At 48.3% G+C, this 21,530-nt stretch overlaps 1 protein-coding gene across 1 annotated transcript in view; it reads right to left on the bottom strand.

Annotated features, from left to right (window-relative positions):
* Positions 1–21,530, bottom strand: part of LOC135548880 (alpha-tectorin-like) — a 45,209-nt gene that overhangs the window by 9,136 nt on the left and 14,543 nt on the right. Inside the window, 11 exon segments of the mRNA XM_064978938.1 lie at positions 2,478–2,758; positions 3,028–3,167; positions 3,280–3,441; positions 3,694–4,074; positions 5,697–5,896; positions 6,935–7,151; positions 7,302–7,619; positions 8,406–9,076; positions 9,344–9,914; positions 11,154–11,764; positions 15,881–15,886. Of these exon segments, the coding sequence (XP_064835010.1) occupies positions 2,478–2,758; positions 3,028–3,167; positions 3,280–3,441; positions 3,694–4,074; positions 5,697–5,896; positions 6,935–7,151; positions 7,302–7,619; positions 8,406–9,076; positions 9,344–9,914; positions 11,154–11,764; positions 15,881–15,886 (3,558 nt within the window).

The following is a 21,530-nucleotide window of genomic DNA, read 5'->3' as shown; positions in this document are numbered from 1 at the left end:
TTCATTCGTAATGTTGCTTGCTAGCTAGCCAACTACGGCTAACTTACAGTCACGTCAAACAGTGCAGACAGAATAACAACAGTAGCTGCATTTGTTTAAGCTGTTTTCTAGTGACATTTATTCGGACAATGAGCTAATGAGGCACGATTTCTCCTGGCATAGAAAATGTGCTCTCTCATTAGGACACTGTTGTTCAGAGGAGTTTGCCTCTGCACAACACAATAACTTCAAACTGAAGCTGGAAAGGTTCAGGTTCATTACTATGGGACAGTTGAAGTTCACATTTGAATATTGAAACAATGTTGCAAATGTCAGAGAGACAGACAGCAAGGTTTATATAAATGTTCGCTGTTGAAAACCAAATGCTAGTCTAAAAGAAATGTGACATAATGACTAGATGCTTTTTACAGTGGAGATCAAATGTATAACTTCCCTGCCTGGGCTGATGAAACAGTGGATTGCGCAGACAGATGGAACAGAGTAAATAGGCATTTTAACGTCATATATTTAGCCAATGGTATCTTGTGGAATAGACACCGGCTGGAATGCGCTTTTTAACCAATCATCATTCAGGATTAGACCCGCCCGTTCTATAAACTTATATATAGTAACAATCAAAAGTTTGGCCACACCTACCCATTCAAGGGTTTTTCTTTATTTTTTACTTCTTTCTACATTGTAGAATAATAGTGAAGACATCAAAACTATGAAATAACACATGGAATCCTGTAGTAACCAAAAAAGTGTTAAACAAATCAAAATATATTTTATATTTGAGATTCTTCAAAGTAGCCACCCTTTGCCTTGATGACAGCTTTACACACTGTTGACATTCTCTCAACCAGCTTCATGAGGCAGTCACCTGGAATGCATTTCAATTAACATGTGTGCCTTAAAAGTACATTTGTGGAATTTCTTTCCTTCTTAATGCGTTTGAGCCAATCAGTTGTGTTGTGACAATGTAGGGGGGTATACAGAAGATTGCCCTATTTTGTAAAATACCAAGTTCATATTATGGCAAGAACAGCTCAAATAAGCAAAGAGAAATGACAGTCCATCATTACTTTAACACATGAAGGTCAGTTAATGTGGAACATTTCAAGAACTTTGAAAGTTTCTTCAAGTGCAGTTGCAAAAACCATCAAGTGCTGTTGATGAAACTGGCTCTCATGAGGACCGCCACAGAAAAGGAAGACCCAGAGTTACCTCTGCTGCAGTTAACTCTAAGTTCATTATCATCTCAGACTGCAGTGCAAATAAATGCTTCACAGAGTTCAAGTAACAGGCACATCTCATCATCAACTGTTCAGAGGAGACTGCATAAATCAGGCCTTCATGGTCGAATTGCTGCAAAGAAACAACTAAAGGACACCAATAAGAAGAAAAGGCTTGCTTGGGCCAAGAAACATGAGCAATGAACATTAGACCTTTGGTCTGATGAGTCCAAATTTGAGATTTTTGGTTCCAACCGATGTGTCTCTGTAAGACATGGAGTAGGTGAACGGAGGATCTTTGCATGTGTGGCTCCCACTGTGAAGCATGGAGGAGGAGGTCGGATGGTGTGGGGTGCTTCGCTGGTAACACTGTCTGTGATGTATTTAGAATTCAAGGCACACTTAACCAGCATGGCTACCACAGCATTTTGCAGTGATACGCCATCCCATCTGGTTTGAGCTTAGTGGGACTATCATTTGTTTTTCAACAGTACAATGACCCAACACACCTCAAGGCTGTGTAAGGGCTATTTGACCAAGAAGGAGAGAGATGGAGTGCTGCATCAGATGACCTGGCCTCCATAATCACCTGACCTCAACCAAATTAAGATGGTTTGGGATGAGTTGGACCGCAGAGTGAAGAAAAAGCAGCCAACAAGTGCTCAGCATATCATGAAGCTGTTTGAGAGAATGCCAAGAGTGTGCAAAGCTGTCATCAAAGCAAATGGTGGCTACTTTGAAGAATCTCAAATATAACACTTTATTGGTTACTACATGATTCTATATGTGTTATTTCATTGTTTTGATGTCTTCACTATTATTCTACAATGTAGAACCCTTGAATGAGTAGGTGTGTCTTGAATGGGAGCTTTGACTGACTATGGTTGGTTGAGGTTGTCGGTATGCCTCTTTTGCAGATTTCAAAATACAATCGCGGGAAAAACGTACCGTTTGGAAAGCAAATGCCTACTGCTGGAAATACTCATCTCTGTACAACCAATAGATTTTATTTTTCTCAACACCCAATTTTTTGCTAATAGCAGAACTGTTTTTTCAAAGTAGCTCATCTTGAGATGGACTATTGCCACAACGAGCGCATCGGCCATCCCCGTGAGAGCCTACTGTAGCATATATATATATATTCTTTAGCATGTTTTATCAATATTCACCCTTGTACCTCCCCTGTAACCCCTTTCCAGAAACCCATTCTCTCCTGCCAGTGGCGCCATGCCCCCATGACCATCCCCATGCCTGTGCCCTTACAACAATTCTCCTGGGCAATCCACTTGGTGGTGAGCGTGCCGAGGGAGCGGCAGGCCTCGGCGTAGGCAGCCAGCGAGCCGCACACCTGGGCCTTGTGGTGGTTGGAGCAACCGTCCAGGTAGCAGGACTGGTAGAAGGGCCTGGGGTCCAGCAGGCCGTGGCAGGGCTGGAAGAAGCCCTTCATCTGGGTGAGCTTCTGGCACCCCTCCTCGCCCTGGAGGCCCAGCACAGCTGTGTTCTCACACGACTGGGCCAGCTCCATGTACTGGGTCTCATCACAGCTGCAGTGAGGGAGGGTGAAGAGATGGGAGGTAGAGGTAGAGTTGGGCAGATCCATCCATGCTTTTGAATGCACCAATGATAAAATATGATTCAATTAGCACCACTACATTCTCCATAAATCCTAGGACATTCTGGACGTTGCTAAATAACCAGCAAACACATTTTTAATGGCTTGGAGGAAGCAACAACACCATAGGGTGTTTTTTTTAATATATATTTTTTAATAGAACTGTGAATTTAACCACAAATTTAACCCATGCCCCCTGGCTCCTCTCCCCCTCACCTGTTCTGCATGCCATTGGTCTTCCAGCTCTGGGCCAGCTCCAGGGCGCTGATGGCCGGCTTCCCACGGGAGGTGGTGTAGTCGTCAGTAGGGTCTCCATTGAAGTTGCCGCAAAGGCCACACACCTCACAAATAATAATACATGCTATTTTATAGCTCTCAGTTAAATATGCTTTACAATAACCAGGTAATGTTCTACATAATGTTCTCCAACCATAAGGGAAAACAACAACAAACCTTGTTTTGCAACCGCTGGCCCATAGTGATGCTGAGCGTGTTGAAGCGGTTGTAGCGCACCTGGATGTCCTGGGGCGTGTCGATGACCAGGAAGCCCTCCGATGTGGAGACGCGCGTCATCAGGCCCGTGACAAAAGGCAACGACACAGGAGTGCCGTTCACCTGGTTGGGGGGAGGATGTGAGATTCATGCACTATGATAGATGTAACTATACACATGACTCACCATTCAACCTCAAACTAATAAAAAACACCCACATTTCACGTATTCTCTCCAAAATAAACAGATGATAGCGATGCAAAAATAAAATGCACCTGTTGACATCACCCCCACCCCAATCCTACGGCCATGCACTCATCCATCCAACCATCTAACCACCCTTTAAATCTACCCTCAATCCCTCAAGCCCATCACCTTCACGGTGCTCCCGGAGATCAGGATATTCTCCTCGTTAATATAGAGGTATGCATGGGAGATGGTGGTGAGGTTGGGGGTGCTCCACTTGTCGAAGTTTGCGATGAGCTGAAAGGAGAGATCAGGTAGCTTGTGGCAGTTGGTGGACAGCACGAAGGAGCAGGAGGCAGGCAGGCGGAGGGACGCCCCGTCAAAGGTCCTGAAGACACCGCCACCGGACGCCACGCAATGCTGCGAGCGCTGGGTGTAGCAGCCGCGCACGTCATGGCGCAGGGCGCACTCCTCCTCGGCCTTGCAGCGGCGCGGGTCACACTGGATGAGATTACGGCCGATGCACTGGCAGCGCTTGGTGCAATCACTGTTCCAGAACAGCTGTTTGGGCTGGAGGAGGGATAGCAAGCGGAAGGGGAAAGGAAACAAACTTAATGAACTAATTTCACAATTCTACAGATTGGTCAGGGGGTGCTACAGCACCCTCAGTACCCGTACTTGCTGCGAATGTGTTTCCTGGGAGGTTTTTATTAACACTCTTAGAATGGAAATTATAGGTTATTTGGAGACTTTTGAATATCTTCCTTAAAACTTACACTGAATGTTTCAATAAGACTTTTAACAACACCGCTAGCTTATTCTGGGTAAATGTTTTTACTCCAAGCAGAGATAGGAGACATGGAAATTAATTTCCTTTCACATTAATTATGCAAACACATGTATTCAGTGAGATTCAACCCTATAATCTTAAATTCTCTATCCATTGAATTTGTCCACTGTGCCACCAGGATGGAGCTAGCATGCCATGTTTTTTTACGAATACAAAGCTGCTAATTTTAGTCTATTAAAACAGACCCCATTTCAAAGGATACAGCTCTCATTAAGATCAGGTGTGACCAATTAGTGGACCCCTGAACAAGATAGAGTTTTGTTTATGCTGAGAACGAAATGTATATTTTTATTTTTATTCTCTTACAACGTTTTCTGAACGTTACTAAAGTTCTTGTGGTTTTTATGGAAAGTTTACATTCTCTGAACAATTTGAGAACATGACTTTAAATAGAACCATGTGGAAACCTGTAGGAAACTTTATGCTGAAGCACTGAAATTCCCACAGAATAATGTTTTGTTAACGTTCTTGGAAGAATTTATAATAATTTTTAATTTTACCCCCTTTTCTCCCCAATTTCGTGGTATCCAATTGTTAGTAGTTACTATCTTGTCTCATCGCTACAACTCCCGTACGGGCTCGGGAGAGATGAAGGTCGAAAGCCATGCGTCCTCCGAAACACAACCCAACCAAGCCGCACTGCTTCTTAACACAGTGCGTTTCCAACCCGGAAGCCAGTGCACCTGGCGACCTGGTTAGCGTGCACTGCACCCGGCCCGCCACAGGAGTCGCTAGTGCACGATGAGACAATCCCTACAGGCCAAACCCTCCCTAACCCGGACGACGCTAGGCCAATTGTGGGTCGCCCCATGGACCTCCCGGTCGCGGCCGGCTGCGACAGAGCCTGGGCGCGAACCCAGAGTCTCTGGTGGCACAGCCCTAGACGACTGCGCCACCCGGGAGGTCCTTGGAAGATTTTGAGAACATTCCCAACGTCAAACTATTCCCAATGTCAAAATGTGACCATGTTTGAACTTTTAGGAAACGTTCTGTTAATGTAATTAAAGTTTTTCTGTCAAGTTCCTTAAATGTGCTGAGAATGTTTCAAAGCCATTGGCACCATCAGACCAACTCCTTGAATGGCCTACTCCATGAAGTTTACACTCGTGTCTAAAAAACATTATTTACCTCAAAACACATTATTTTTACCATTAAGTGTGTGAATCTTACTGTATTTATACGCAGGGTTTTGTTTTTTTCAACAGAAAAAGTAAAAAATTAGCTGGAGTGCGTTTTCTGTGTACTACTCACAAGCCATAATTGAAATCGTAAGCTAACTAGCTTGCCACGTGTGTATATGAATGTCTGTGTAGAGAGACTACTGTCTGTGTGACTGACTCACCTCATAGTACTTGCCGTCGTCGTAGCAGCCACAGTTCTGGGGCTGGACGCAACCTTTGCCATTGAGGACGTATCCCTGGTCACACTGGCAGCCCTCCACACAGTCTTGGGTGCACTCCCTCTGGCCGCGGGCTGGGGCGCACTGCGGTTGGCACACTGACATGCAGCTAGAGTAGTGGCTGTTGGCTGGGCACGTCAGCACTGGGGAAGGAGAAAAAGAAATGTGTCTTTATATGGGTAAAGGAAATGTGAGTTGTGTCCAAAATGGCACGCTACTCCTTATGTAGTGCGCTAGGGAAGATGATGCCTTTGATTGAGACACAGACATGACGATTACATGATTCATTTACCTGGCATTGGTTCTCTGGACAGATTACAGTTTGGGTGCAAAGTGGAGGATAGACGCAGAATACATAAGAACAAACGTTAAAATATCATTTGGTTATTCATTTGACAGCGTACTGTATGTCATTGTGTAGGACGGTAACATAAAGCTGCTGCTTTGTGATTCATCTCTCCTTTACTCATATGACTGAGAACTCTATGTAACCTTGGTGAAAGTATCCGTTGTTATTGTTGGGCACTAACTTCTAAACTCCTGAGGGACATCTATTGAGTGAGAAAGGGGAGTGCAGAAAGTTTACATTTTATAAGAACATGCTATTGTAAAGTCTCATGTATCCTATGGAGAGGAGGAGGGCAATGGTTCTGCTTTTAGTCAACAGATAAGGTAGGACAGGCGTGAGTTGGGGAGGAGTGAGGAATTTTGGCTGAGGTCAGATGAGTCCAGGTCAGATGAAGTGAGAAAGAACAGGCACCACTAAAGTCCTGTCTAGCAAACAGAGATGTATTGGTTGTTCCAGATGTGCAAGGAGGAGACTCAGCATAGGAGGAAGGTATAAATATATGTGCTTGTGTAAACATGTTTTGTCTTTGCAGCTGTTTGACCCAGTGGGTGAATAAGGAGGAGACTCAGCATAGGAGGAAGGTATAAATATATGTGCTTGTTTAAACATGTTTTGTCTTTGCAGCTGTTTGACCCAGTGGGTGAATAAACTTGGTTTGAACTTTGACCAGTTGTCCATTAGTTTTTCACTCTGTTTGTCAGAACCTAATAATATCTAATAGGCTATTACTACTGAGGAGTAGTCCCATGTAAGATAAGCCTCCACCTGGGCTGGAAAGAATTAAACTCAACTCAATCTACTTGATTCATGCCTCAATTATTATTGTGCTCACCACAGGGTGTGTCAATCCTCCAGCCTAACACACGCAACCCCTGGGTCTGGCATGTGCTGGTGTAGATCTGCAACCAGTTGCAAATGGTCCCCGAGGCACCCCGGTCCAGGCATGTGTCCTGCAGGCAGTTCTGGTAGAAGAACGCCGGCGCCACCTTGCTGTGGCAGCGCGCAAACACACCGCCGCGGTCCACGATCAACCCGCACAGACGCACTGCCTCGGGCTCCACAAACAAGTGCAGCCCATCGCCCAGGTGGAATCGGATTCCCGCGTAACCCCCGCCATCAACATTGATTCCTCCTCCCTCACCATCTTGGGCCACGCCTTCCATGTAGGCGTCCACGACGAGTAAAGGGGCATCAGTGGCACCAAAGCCTCTCTCGACCAACCCACAACGTGGGCACGAGTCGCCGCAGCCCACCTGGCAGAATGTGTCTTGCTCAGCCCAGGCCATGCCCCAGTTGCTGGTGGAGAGTGCGGGTGGAGAGGAAAGTGACATGCCCTGGCACAGGCCGCAGGTGCTGTTGTAGAGGCGTCGAGGCAGCGTGAGCAGGAGCAGGGTGTTCCAGTCGAAGGCAACCTTCAGGCCAAAGTCCGTCTCCAACACCAGCTGCATGCCGAAAGTGAAGATGTGGACCTTCCCCGGCCCCAGCTTCAAAGGCAAGTACAGACGCTCCTTATTCACCTGGGAGAGAGCATGGGAGAGTGAGTCATGACTGTTTGTGTGTGTGTGTGTGTGTGTGTGTGTGTGTGTGTGTGTGTGTGTGTGTGTGTGTGTGTGTGTGTGTGTGTGTGTGTGTGTGTGTGTGTGTGTGTGTGTGGGGGGGGGGGGGTGTTGTGTGTGTTATAACTAGCAAGTGTGAGTGTATAGGAATGAGTGTGTGTATTGTGGTTCTCCTCAGATCTTTGGGTTGGTTTGTGAACCTTTTCCAAATGTCGCTCAGGTCAGCCGTTACCCTGAGCCCAATCCAGTCTGATAAAAGATGCCAATGGAAATAAGATCCGCCCTGAGCCAATCAAAGAGGAATTCACTCTTCGCTCCGCCATTCTATCGGCTTGGTTAACAAATAACTCTCCCTCACATGTCTGTGCGAGATTCACAACACATCAGTCACACTGGAAGGATGAATATGATGCGTTGAAATGAAAAGTGTCAAGACATTGTAAGAACACATTTCTCCTGTCTTTTTTTCAGTTGGATTCTCTGAAAAGCATTGTTAAGATTCTTGGCCTGTTACTTACCACATGTTTTTCTTCCTAATAAAGTCTAACAAGACTGACTGTGCCCCAGGCTTTTCACCTTACTGAGTGGAACCGAGTCAAACCAACTTTTACTGAGCTGGCCTAGTTACGCATCCACCATAGTTTCTGGAATCGTGCTAAAAAAGGACAATGGGAAATGAAAATATCTGAGCCAATACAGTTTAATTCAGGACGGAAAGGTAGTGTGAAAAGTGTATAATACACTCACCGTGATGGTGTGTTTATAGCTCCGAGACACCTCAATCTCATAGCCGTAGACTTCCAAGATGAACCCCCTCACCCAGATGGCTTGCCCCGTGTCCCTCTCCTCGTTCCGGGCTGACAGCTTGAAGCGAGGGAGGTCGGCGCTGGTGCTCGCCTTGGGTCGGGTGGCGGTGCTCTGGTCCATATCCTCCTCTCCCGCCACTCCGCTGTTGCACCTCGTTGTAGCCAGGATCAAGGTACAGCTACTCTGCAGCTCGAAGGGCACACCTCCGAATGGCAGGAAGTGGCTGTAACCAGCGGCAATGCACAGCGCTTCAGTGTGCGGCTGGCAGAAGTAGAGGCCCGCAAGGCCCTCCTGGCAGTACTCACCCTCCTGGCACGGTGTCAGCGTGCAGTAGACGCGGTTGTCCGAGCCATTGCAGTAGCAGCGCTCCTGGCACTCCCAGTCATTCCAGAAGATCTGGTTGGTGGCCAGCTGCCGGCCCCCAGGGCTGATGCAGCCGCAGTCGCTGCGCGCCACGCACTGGCCGTTGTGGAGTGCAAAGCCCTCCCTGCACTGGCAGCCCTCCTGACAGGGCAATGGGCACAGCTCGGCGAGCTCGTCCAGGCCGGCGCAGGTCAGCGGGCAAGCGCTGGTGCACTCATTGTAATAACTGTTCTCCGGACAGGGCAAGGCTGCGGGAAGGAGAGAGAGAGGTGGGCGGAGAGAGATGAGAGTGGGGTAAAAGACAAATAGAGAGAGATAGAGGGATCGTAACAGAAAGTAAAAGAGTGAGAAAAAAGGAGAGGGACATAGAGAGAGGTCGGGACAGAGATAGAAACAGAAACAAGAGAAAGGGCTATTCAGAATTAGCAGAGCCAAGGTTTGGTTAATAAAGGAAAAATACACAATCAGTCCATCACTCAACATCACTCCAAGGTGGTGGCGAGGGACTAACTCACGGCAATTGGTAGCACTCCTCCAGGCAGCAAGGCCCACCTGGGCATCCTTGCAGGCCGAGGCATACGCCTGCAGCGAAGAGCAGAGCACCGAGCGGTTTCCCTCCCGCATGCACATGTTGTACAGGCAGTTCCGGAAGAATGGTGAGGGGTTGACGGCACTGTGGCATGCCAGGAAGGAGCTGTTCCCCGGGTCGTTGATGTTGCCACACATCCACGGGCTCTGGTAGAGCCGCAGGTCCGTGCACATGCGGTACAGGTCGTCGCAATCGCCATTGCACGTCAGGTCGTCAGCGATGGCCCGCCAGCCCTCAGTGAAGAGTTTGAGGGATTCGGCCAGTCGGCCGTTAGGCAGACGGAGGTCGTCGCTGGCGTTTCCGTTGAAGAGACCGCACAGGCCACAGGTGGCGTTGTAAAAGAGGGTAGAGAGAGAGATGTTGAGGAGGCCCTGACGGGTGTAGTGGACTAGGACCAATCCGCTGGACTCCACCACGGTAGCGTTGCCAGGGGCGCGGTAGATCATTAGGGTCTCCAGTGGGTGGACATAAGGCAGTAGTACCAGCTCACCGTTCAGCTGGGATTTAGACACATCATAACATTATGTCATAGAGAGGTAGTAGCAGCAACATTCAGTCACTGTAATGTACAGTAGTGCAGTGATATATCTGTTACGTAGTTACCCATTTTCAATCAGTAAGGCTGGTCCGAATGGATCTTTTCATTCATCTAGTAAACTCATAATTCACATCGCTTCCTATCTCACTCATCAGCATAGCAGGTATTTATATGGCAGGGGTTATAATGATACCTTGTCAGCATGGCAAGTATTTATAGTATCGCGTCTTAACGTTAGCTCGTTAGCATAGCGTCACGTCTCTTCCTCCTTTTCTATTAGCAAGCGTGTGGAATATCATTCACCTATTAACTTCAGCCTATGAGCTCGGCACACAAAGGCAATTCCACCACTGTTGCTGATTAACCTACTCACTCGTGGGCATGAATCTAGGGGAGTATTTATATGTCAACTCAAACCTTGTTTTGCAGCAGCAGTCGTCCAATGACCAATCTCCCCACAACCACATAATAACCTTCAGACCCGTCATTGAAACTCCTTTCCCGCGGCAACCTGTCATCAGCATCTTGCTCTGGGGAGCATTCCTTGGAGACAAAGCCTACACCAAACTATTCAATAAAATTCCTTACTATATTATCTCTGTTGTCATTCAGTTAAGCCTGTATTCAATTAAACTACATATTCCAGCTAAATTACTTTGAGAAAGGTATTCATCTCATGATGACAGACTTTCAGGGCCAGTTTCCCAGACTCATATTTAGCCTACTCCTGGTGTAAAAATATAATGCTAAATGAAGTTTCTCCACTGAAAGTGATTCTTCGTCCAGAAGTAAAGTTGCCTTGGGTCCAGTGGAGGCTGCGGAGGGGGGACTGCTCATGATAATGGCTGTAACGGAGCGAAATGAACGGCATACAATAAAATGGAAACCATGTGTTTGATACTATTCCACTACATCCATTACCATGAGCCCGTCCTCCCCAATAAGGTGCCACCAACCTCCTGTGCCTGGGTCTGGAAAACCTACCCACAATGTAGCACAATATCAATGCTCAGATAATCTTTACACATACTTTTGTATGTTTATTTGTCTGGAGACTCGTGCATTTTCTCTCAATCGGACTGAGGTAGCACCAAAATAGCCTAGTCCCCATACTGTATATTTGGAATGACAATGAACAAACACAGAGAAAAGTTGGCTAAAGCACAAACAGACTGGAGCACCAGGCTATAATACTGACCTTCACTGTGTCAAAGTCCGATCCACCCATCTGGGCCTCCAGGTTGGCCACCCTGACCACCACGGGCCGCATCCAGTATGGACCCTTGTTTACCAACCGCCGGCCCATCTTTACTTCCACAGCAGACACGTTGGCCGGCATTGGCCCACACGACCTCAGCAGGTAGTAGGAGCTGTCGTCCGGGAAGGGCATGGAGGTCCCGTCGAAAGAGGCCGTCACAACATTCTGGCCCAGAGAACACACCCCCTCCCTGCGAGGGTAACAGCCCAACAGGCCGAACTCTGTCACACACACCTCGCCTTCTCTACATGAATCGTTGAAGCAGGAGACTTCGCCGTTGGGCCCACAGACGCAGCGCAGGGTACACTCTCCACCCTCGCCGGCAGGGCCCGCCCAGAAAGTGTCGTTGAGAGGGTAGTAGAGGCCCTCACGCTCGCAGCCGCAGTCCTGGTGCCGGACGCAACGGTTGCCACTCAGCACGTATCCCGGGTCGCACTGGCAGCCCTCTGTGCAAGGGTGGGTGCAGTACAGGTGGGAGGTGAGGTCCGGGCAAGAGGCGGCGCAGGCACTGGTGCACACCTGGTAGTGGCTGGACTCAGGGCATTTCAGGGCTGGCAGCCAATCAAAGGAGAAATAGGATGTTACTGTATTTAACAAATCATATTAACCTAAGATTGTTATGCTGTTATGTGCTACATGATTACATAAGTTACATTAACCACATCTAAGGGACAGATCGACATTTACTGGGGGGAGTGGTGGTCAAAAATAGGGGAGGGTTGTCAAACTGCAGCAACTGACAGTTGAACTTGAGGCGAGGAAGACCGTTTCAGGCCTACCAGAGTAACTAATATCTAACAACATAGTGTTTATCTTTATACAAAATATAAGGATAGAACATTTACAAATGACCCTCCTTCTGTACGTCTATATCTGTGTAGTAGACGCAGTAACCATCTGACATAAAGAAATCATCTGACATGCTCAAATCTCTGACAGCTAAACCGTGAGGTGGACAATTATTGTTTTAGTACAGTAGCCTAAAACTCCTTCAAAAAATAGACTATAAAGTGTTGTATATGCTACACATCGGAACACAAGGAATAGTGTATTTGTAATTTGTTATAGGCTGTTATTAAGGACACGTAAATGTGTCTCATTTGGCCAACATCCCTCGTTTATTGATGCTGCTGGCTGCACCAGGTTGAATCTGAATGCATATGGATGCCCATTACATTTCTCAAATGTCCGGTAAATTAAAATCTTCCCTGTTATGTTGTCCGGTGCCAAATTACCCTAAAGGAAACTCTGAAATGTCTTTATGTTTTTATCAAGATTTTAGAATATTCGCATGAAAATCTGTCGCCAATTGGATGGAAACCTACCTATAGACAAGCTGAAAACTCTGGCAAGTTTGCTAGTCCAGTGTCACTTTGATTATTGTAACGAATGTTGTCGGGAGAAGGAAAAGAGCATCAAGGTGCAGCGTGGTAAGTACAGTTCTGCAAGGTGCAATACACAAAACAGAAAACTACTACCCACAAAACCAATGTGGGCAAGAGCTACCTAAGTATGGTTCTCAATCAGAGACAATGACAGACAGCTGTCCCTGATTGAGAACCATACCCGGGCAAAAACAACGACATACAAAAACATAGAAAAAAGAACATAGAATTCCCACCCTAGTCACACCCTGACCCAACCAAAATAGAGAATAAAAAGCCTCTCTATGGCCAGGGCGTGACAATTATGCCTGCACATCATGGTTCACCAGCAGCCCCAAACATCTAAAGAATAAGCTACCAGCCAAACAAAGTTGTAAGAATTGTACCTCATCTGGAGGTTGAGCATTTATTAATCTCTATATCTATGTAATTATATATTAATTGTGTAAAAAATAAGTCGCACAATGAAAAGTTTGGACATACCTACCCATTCAAGTGATTTTCTTTCTTTGTACTATTTTCTACATAATATGTGGAATTTCTTTCCTTCTTAATGCGTTTGAGCCAATCAGTTGTGTTGTGACAAGGTAGGGGGGTATACAGAAGATAGCCCTCTTTGGTAAAAGACCAAGTTCATATTATGGCAAGAACAACTCAAATAAGCAAAGAGAAACGACAGTCCATCTGTAACGGCGTTCTTTTGTTGTTGAAGGAGAGTCGGACCGAAATGCAGCGTGTAAGTTACTCATGTTTATTATAAAGACAAAACGAACTAACTATACACGAATAACTATAAATACAAAAAACAACAAACAGAACGAAACCTAATACAGCCTGACTGGTGCTACCTACACAGAGACAGGAACAATCACCCACGAAATGCAAAGCGAAATCAGGCTACCTAAATACGGTTCCCAATCAGCGACAACGAGAAGCACCTGACTCTGATTGAGAACCGCCTCAGGCAGCCAACCTAATTAACACACACACACACACACACACCCCCCTAATCAACTACCAACCCAAACACTACAAACCCCAATACGGAAATACAATACATAATAACCCCATGTCACACCCTGGTCTGACTAACTAATAAACTAAAACACAAATACTAAGACCAAGGCGTGACAGAACCCCCCCCCTAAGGTGCGGACTCCCGAACGCACCTCAAAACCATAGGGAGGGTCCGGGTGGGCGTCTGTCCATGGTGGCGGTTCCGGCTCCGGACGTGGACCCCACTTCATAATTGTCATTGTTCCTCCCCTTCGCGTCCATAGATAATCCACCCTAACCGCCGACCATAGCCGAATAGTCCTCACCCAGAACCCTACATAATAGAGGAGCAGCTCGTGACTGAGGGGCAGCTCGGGACTGAGGCAGCTCGGGACTGAGGGACAGCTCGGGACTGAGGGGCAGCTCGGGACTGAGGAGCAGCTCAGCACTGAGAGGCAGCCCAGCACTGAGAGGCAGCCCAGTACTGAGAAAAAGCCCAGTACTGAGATGAAGCCCAGCCAGGAAGTTGAATCCGGCAGATCCTGGCTGACTGGCGGATCCTGGCTGACTGGCAGATCCTGGCCGACTGGCGGATCCTGGCTGACTGGCGGATCCTGGCTGACTAGCAGATCTGGCAGATCCTGGCTGACTGGCAGATCCTGGCTGACAGGCAGATCTGGCAGATCCTGGCTGACTGGAGGATCCTGGCTGACTAGCAGATCTGGCAGATCCTGGCTGACTGGCGGATCCTGGCTGACTGGCGGATCCTGGCTGACTAGCAGATCTGGAAGAGTCTGGTTGACTGGCAGATCAAGGAAGGGTCTGGTTGACTGGCAGATCTGGAAGAGTCTGGTTGACTGGCAGATCTGGAAGAGTCTGGTTGACTGGCAGATCTGGAAGAGTCTGGCTGACTGGCAGATCTGGAAGAGTCTGGTTGACTGGCAGATCTGGAAGAGTCTGGCTGACTGGCAGATCTGGAAGAGTCTGGCTGACTGGCAGATTTGGAAGGGTCTGGTTGACTGGCAGATCTGGAAGAGTCTGGTTGACTGGCAGATCTGGAAGAATCTGGTTGACTGGCAGATCTGGAAGAGTCTGGCTGACTGGCAGATCTGGAAGAGTCTGGCTGACTGGCAGATCTGGAAGAGTCTGGTCGACTGGCAGATCTGGAAGAGTCTGGTCGACTGGCAGATCTGGAAGAGTCTGGTCGACTAGCAGATCTGGAAGAGTCTGGCTGACTGGAAGAGTCTGGCTGACTGGAAGAGTCTGGCTGACTGGAAGATCTGGAAGAGTCTGGTTGACTGGCAGATCTGGAAGAGTCTGGTTGACTGGCAGATCTGGAAGAGTCTGGCTGACTGGCAGATCTGGAAGAGTCTGGCTGACTGGCAGATCTGGCTGCTTCATGCTGACTGACGGCTCTGGCTGCTCCATGCTGACTGGCGGCTCCGGCTGCTCCATACTGACTGACAGCTCTGGCGGCTTCATGGAGACTGGCAGCTCTATGCAGACTGGCAACTCCATGCAGACTGGCAGCTCTTTGCAGACTGGCAGCTCTGGCTGCTCCAAGCAGACTAGCTGCTCCATGCAGACTAGCAGCTCAGGCTGATCTATGCAAACTGACAGCTCTGGCTGCTCAAGGTAGACTGGCAGCTCAGGCTGCTCTATGCAAACTGACAGCTCTGGCTGCTCAATGTAGACTGACAGCTCAGGCTGCTCTATACAAACTGACAGCTCTGGCTGCTCAATGTGACTGGCAGCTCAGGCTGCTCTATACAAACAGGAGGCTCCGGCAGCGCTGTAGAGGAGGAAGGCTCTAAAACCGCTGAACAGACGGGAGACTCCGAGAGAGGGAGAAAGCGCTGGCTGCGCTGAACAGGCGAGACGCACTGTAGGCCTGATGCGTGGTGCTGGCACTGGTGGTATTGGGCCGAGGACACGCACAGGAAGCCTAGTGCGGGGAGCTGCTACTGGAGGGCTGGGGTGTGGAGGTGGTTCTAGATAAAGGACAGGCACAGGAAGCCTGGTGTGAGGAGCTACTACCGGAGGACTGGTGTGTGAAGGTGGCACAGGATGGACTGGACCATGAAGGTGTACTGGAGAGCCTGAATGCAGGACTGGCACGGGACGTGCAAGGCTAGGCAGGTACTCAGGAGGCTTAGTGCGTGAGGCTGGCACACTTTCCACCAGCCGACTAACACGCACCTCAGGACTAGTATGGAGTGCTGACCCAGGTGCCATCAAATCCCCGACACGCTCCGTCGGCCGAATATTATATCTAAAGCACCAAACTAGCAACTCCCTCATTAAACTCTCCTCCAATTTTCCCATTAACTCCTTCACAGTCTCTGCTTCGCTCACCTCCAACACTGGTTCTGACCTCCTCCTTGGCTCTTCACAATAAACAGGGAGAGTTGACTCAGGTCTGTCTCCTGACTCAGCCATTCCCCTGATAGCCCCCCCCAAACAAAATTTTGGGGCTGCTTTTCGGGCTTCCATCCACGTCGCCGTGCTGCCTCCTCATACTTGCGTCTCTCCGCTTTAGCCGCTTCTAATTCCTCCTTGGGGAGGCGATATTCACCAGGCTGAGCCCAGGCTCCTTTTCCGTCCAGTTCCTCCTCCCATGTCCAATTCTCCAAATGGTGTAGCCTCTCCCACTGAAGCTGCTTCTGTTGTTTCTAGTGTAGCTCCTGTTTGCACTGCTCCTGCCTGTAGACACGCTGCTCCTGTTTACTCTTCGCCTGCTGCGCTTTAGGGAGGCTACACTCTTCTGGTTTAGCCCAGGGTCCTCTTCCGTCCAGGATTTCCTCCCATGTCCAGAAATCCTTAAAACGAGGCTCCTCTTTGCGCGGCTCCTCTTTGCGCTGCACCTGCCTGTTGACACGCTGCTCGGTCCGTGTTTGGTGGGTGATTCTGTAACGGCGTTCTTTTGTTGTTGAAGGAGAGTCGGACCGAAATGCAGCGTGTAAGTTACTCATGTTTATTATAAAGACAAAACGAACTAACTATACACGAATAACTATAAATACAAAAAAACAACAAACAGAACGAAACCTAATACAGCCTGACTGGTGCTACCTACACAGAGACAGGAACAATCACCCACGAAATGCAAAGCGAAATCAGGCTACCTAAATACGGTTCCCAATCAGCGACAACGAGAAGCACCTGACTCTGATTGAGAACCGCCTCAGGCAGCCAACCTAATTAACACACACACACACCCCTAATCAACTACCAACCCAAACACTACAAACCCCAATACGGAAATACAATACATAATAACCCCATGTCACACCCTGGTCTGACTAACTAATAAACTAAAACACAAATACTAAGACCAAGGCGTGACACCATTGTTACTTTAAGACATGGAGGTCAGTCAAAACAGAACATTTCAAGAACTTTGAAAGTGCAGTCGCAAAAAACATTGAGCGCGGTTGATGAAACTGGCTCTCATGAGGACTGCCACAGAAAAGACCCAGAGTTACCTCTGCTGCAGAGGATAAGATCATTAGAGTTACCAGCCTCAGATATCGGCAATTAACTGCACCTCAGATAACAGCCCAAATAAATGCTTCACAGAGTTCAAGTAACAGACACATCTCAACATCAACTATTCAGAGGAGACTGCATGAATCAGTCCTTCATGATCGAATTGTTTCAAAGAAACCACTACTAAAGCACACAAATAAGAAGAGACTTGCTTGGGCCAGGAAACATGAGCAATGGACATTAGACTGGTGGAAATCTGTCCTTTGGTCTGATGAGTCCAAATTTTAGATTTTTGGTTCCAATCTCTGCATGTGGATCATCTGGATGATCTCTGCATGTGTTGTTCCCACTGTGAAGCATATGATAAGATATGTTCATTAGAGTTACCAGCCTCAGAAATTGCAGTCCAGATAAATGCTTCACAGAGTTCAAGTAACAGACACATCTCAACATCAACTGTTCAGAGGAGACTGTGTGAATCAGGCCTTCATGGTCGAATTGCTGCAAAGAAACCACTACTAAAGGACACCAACAATAAGAAGAGACTTGTTTGGGGAAAGAAACACGAGCAATGAACATTAGACCGGTGGAAATCTGTCCTTTGGTCTGATGAGTCCAAATCCTTTGGGTTCCAACTGTCGTGTCTTTGTGAGACGCAGAGTAGGTGAACAGAAGATCTCCGCGTGTGTGGTTCCCACTGTGAAGCATAGAGGAGGAGGTACTTCGCTTGTGACACTGTCAGTGATTTATTTAGAATTCAAGGCACGCTTAACCAACTTGGCTACCACAGCATTTTGCAGTGATACGCCTTCCCATCTGGTTTGCGCTTAGTGGGACTATCATTTGTTTTTCAACAGGACATTGACCCAACACACCTCCAGGCTGTGAAGGGCTATTTGACCAAGAAGGAGAGAGATGGAGTGCTCCATCAGATGACCTGGCCTCCATAATCACCCGACCTCAACCCAGTTGAGATGGTTTGGGATGAGTTGGACCGCAGAGTGAAGGAAAAGCAGACAACAAGTGCTCAGCATGTGGGATCTCCTTCAAGACTGTTGGAAAAGCATTCCAGGTGACTACATCATAAAGTTGCTCAAGAGAATGCCAAGAGTGTGCAAAGCTGTCATCAAGGAAAAGGTTGGCTACTTTGAAGAATGATTTGTTTAACACATGTTGGTTACCACATGATTCCATATGTGTTATTTCACTATTTCACTCTTCACTATTATTCTACAATATATAAAATAGCCAAAATAAAGAAAACTCTTGAATGAGTAGGTGTGGCCAAAAACGTTTGACTGGACTGTACGTATGTCAGATCTCCCCAAGGAGACGTCCTGTAGTGGACCAGCTACCACCGGCCTGAGGAGAGACACATGAAACGAGGGGTTAATACAATAGTAAGGGGGAAGTTGTAACCTATAACACACATCGTTTATTCTCCTCAGGACTTTAAATGGCCCCACAAACCGCGGACCCAGCTTCCGGCAGGGCAGGCAGAGAGGCAGGTTTCGGGTCAAGAGCCAGACCCGGCTCTCCAGGTCTCCTTTGAGCGCCGCACCCAATCGTCCACCACAGGAGCCTCGGTCTGACTCTGATGCCACGGTACCAGGACCGGCTGATAGCCCAACACGCACTCAAACCGCGACAGGTCCGTGGAGGAGTGGCGAAGTAAATTCTAGGCCATCTTGGCCCATGGGACGAACCTCGCCCACTCTCCAGGCCGGTCCTGGCAATACGACCTCAGAAACCTGCCCACATCCTGGTTCACCCTCTCCACCTGCCCATTGCTATCGGCGTGAAAACCAGAGGTCATGCTGATCGAAGCCCCAGATGCTCCATGAACGCCTTCCAAACCCGGGAAGTGAACTGGGGACCCCGATCAGAAACTATATCCTCAGGCACCCCGTAGTGCCGGAAGACGTGTGTAAACAGGGCCTCCGAAGCCTGCAGGGCCGTAGGGAGACTGGGCAAAAGGAGGAGACGGCAGGACTTAGAGAACCAATCCACAATGACCAGGATCGTAGTGTTCCCCTGTGATGGAGGAAGATCGGTAAGAAAGTCCAGACAGGTGTGACCAAGGCCGCTGTGAAAAGGAAAGGGGCTGTAACTTCCCTCTAGGCAGGTGTCTAGGAGCCTTACACTGAGCGCACACCAAACAGGAGGAATCATAAACCCTCACATCCTTAGCCAAGGTGGGCTCCAGTGCGGGCTCTGTACTGTACTGGAGGGTAGCGTGTGGGCCCACCTGATCAATCTATCACGAACACCAAGGGGGACGTACCTCCGACCCGCTGGACACTGAGGTGGAGGAGGTCCTAACCGAGACGCCCGCTCAATGTCCGCTTCCACCTCCCATAACACCGGTGCCACCAGACAAGCGGCCAGAAGTATGGGGGTGGGATCGATGGGCCGCTGCTCGGTATCATAGAGAGGGGACAGTGCGTCGGCCTTCGCGTTACGGGAACTTGTAAGAGATAGTGAAGCGAAATCTGATAAAAAAACATCGCCCACCTTGCCTGACGAGGATTGTACTCCAGATTACGGTGGTCAGTCCAGATGAGAAAAGAGTGTTTCGCCCCCTAAAGCCAATGTCTCCACACCTTCAGAGCTTTTACCACAGCCAGCAACTCCCGATCCCCCACATCATAGTTTCGCTCCGCCGGACTGAGCTTCCTCGAAAAGAAAGTGCAGGGGCAAAGCTTTGTGGGCGTGCCTGAGCGCTGTGACAGCCACCTGCCCAAATCCCCAGATAAACCTCCGGTAGTAATTGGCATACCCTGAAAACCGCTGCACCTCCTATACCGTGGTCGGAGTCGGCCAATTACGCACGGCCGCAATGCGGTCACACTCCATCACCACCCCAGATATGGAAATGCAATACCCCAGGAAAGAGATGGCTTGTTTGGAGAACACACATTTCTCGGCCTTGACGTACAGGTCATGCTCCAACAGTCGCCCAAGTACCTTGCACACCAGAGACACATGCTCTGCGCGTGTGGCGAAATAGATCAGTATGTCATTGATGTAAACCACTACACCCTGCCCGTGCAGGTGCCTGAGAATCTCATCAACAAAGTATTGGAAAATGGCTGGAGCATTTTTCAACCCATACGGCATGACGAGGTACTCATGGTCCTAAATGTGGTTTTCCACTCATCTCCATCCCGGATTCGCACCAAGTTATACGTGCTCCTAAGATCCAGTTTTGTGAAGAGGCGTGCTCCGTGGAATGACTCCACCACCATGGCGATGAGAGGTAGCGGGTAACTGAACCACACTGTGATGGAATTTAGACCTCTATAGTCAATGCATGGACGCAGACCTCCCTCCTTCTTCTTCACAAAAAAAACTAGAGGAGACAGGTGATGTGGAGGGCCGAATGTACCCCTGTACCAGAGATTCGGTGACATATGTCTCCATAGCCACCGTCTCCTCCTGTGACAGGGGATACACGTGACTCCTGGGAAGTGCGGCGTTCACCTGGAAGTTTATCGCACAATCCTCCAGTCGATGTAGTGGTAATAGCGTCCCTCTCTTTTTACAGAAGGCGATTGCCAAATCGGTGTATTCGGGGGGGATGCGCACGGTAGAGACCTGGTCTGGACTCTCCACCATCGTTGCACTGATGGAAACTCCCACACACCTACCTGAGCACTCCTCTGACTACCCCTTGTTTCCACAAAATTTTAGGATTGTGATAAGCCAACCAGGGAATACCCAGCACCACTGGAAATGCAGGAGAATCGATTAGGAAGTGTCACGAACCGACTCAAAGCCCGTAACAAAGAGAGACAACGTGGAGATAAGGAGTAGCAATATATATATATTTATTAAATAAGTAACTAAGTATAATATACAATGGTGTGTAATCAGTAATCAGCAGTGTAAGTGAGTGTTTTGCATGCATGAATGTGATAATGCAGGTTGTTGAAAGGTGCCAAAGCAAATAAACAAAAGACCACCAAGAACCACAACACAATCTACAATGGTGTCTGCATGGAGAGTCTCCTCCATGAATGTAGAGGAGGTCTATTTATCCTGGGACACACCTGGCCCAGGTGTTTCCCATGTAGCTGACGACCCTCCCCAACTCCGCCCACCGGCATCCTAATAAGGAAACAAGAACAAACAGAATACAGCAGACGGAGGGGAGGGTCGTCACATTCCCCCCATAAAACCGGGACCAACAAGGACCCCGGAAGAAAATACCAGCCTCTAAGTTCCAAATTGACACAGCTTCTGCACCACAAATTGATGAGGGTCTATGTGTTCACCCTAGCCAACCTCCTCCACAGACCTCAGCAACCTTCACACAGGAAGCAACATTTAAGAGGAAAGAAGAAAACAAGACCAGGCAGGAGCAGACAGGATAGAGAGAACATGACAATACGTTACAATGGTCAGTCACGTAAACATTTAGGAACAGGACCTATATGGACCTTGA

This window comes from Oncorhynchus masou, chromosome 11 (genome assembly GCF_036934945.1).
Source record: "Oncorhynchus masou masou isolate Uvic2021 chromosome 11, UVic_Omas_1.1, whole genome shotgun sequence".
Classification (NCBI taxonomy): domain Eukaryota; kingdom Metazoa; phylum Chordata; class Actinopteri; order Salmoniformes; family Salmonidae; genus Oncorhynchus; species Oncorhynchus masou.
Note: the sequence above shows the minus strand (reverse complement) of the source record. Positions and strands in the feature narration are given on the sequence as shown.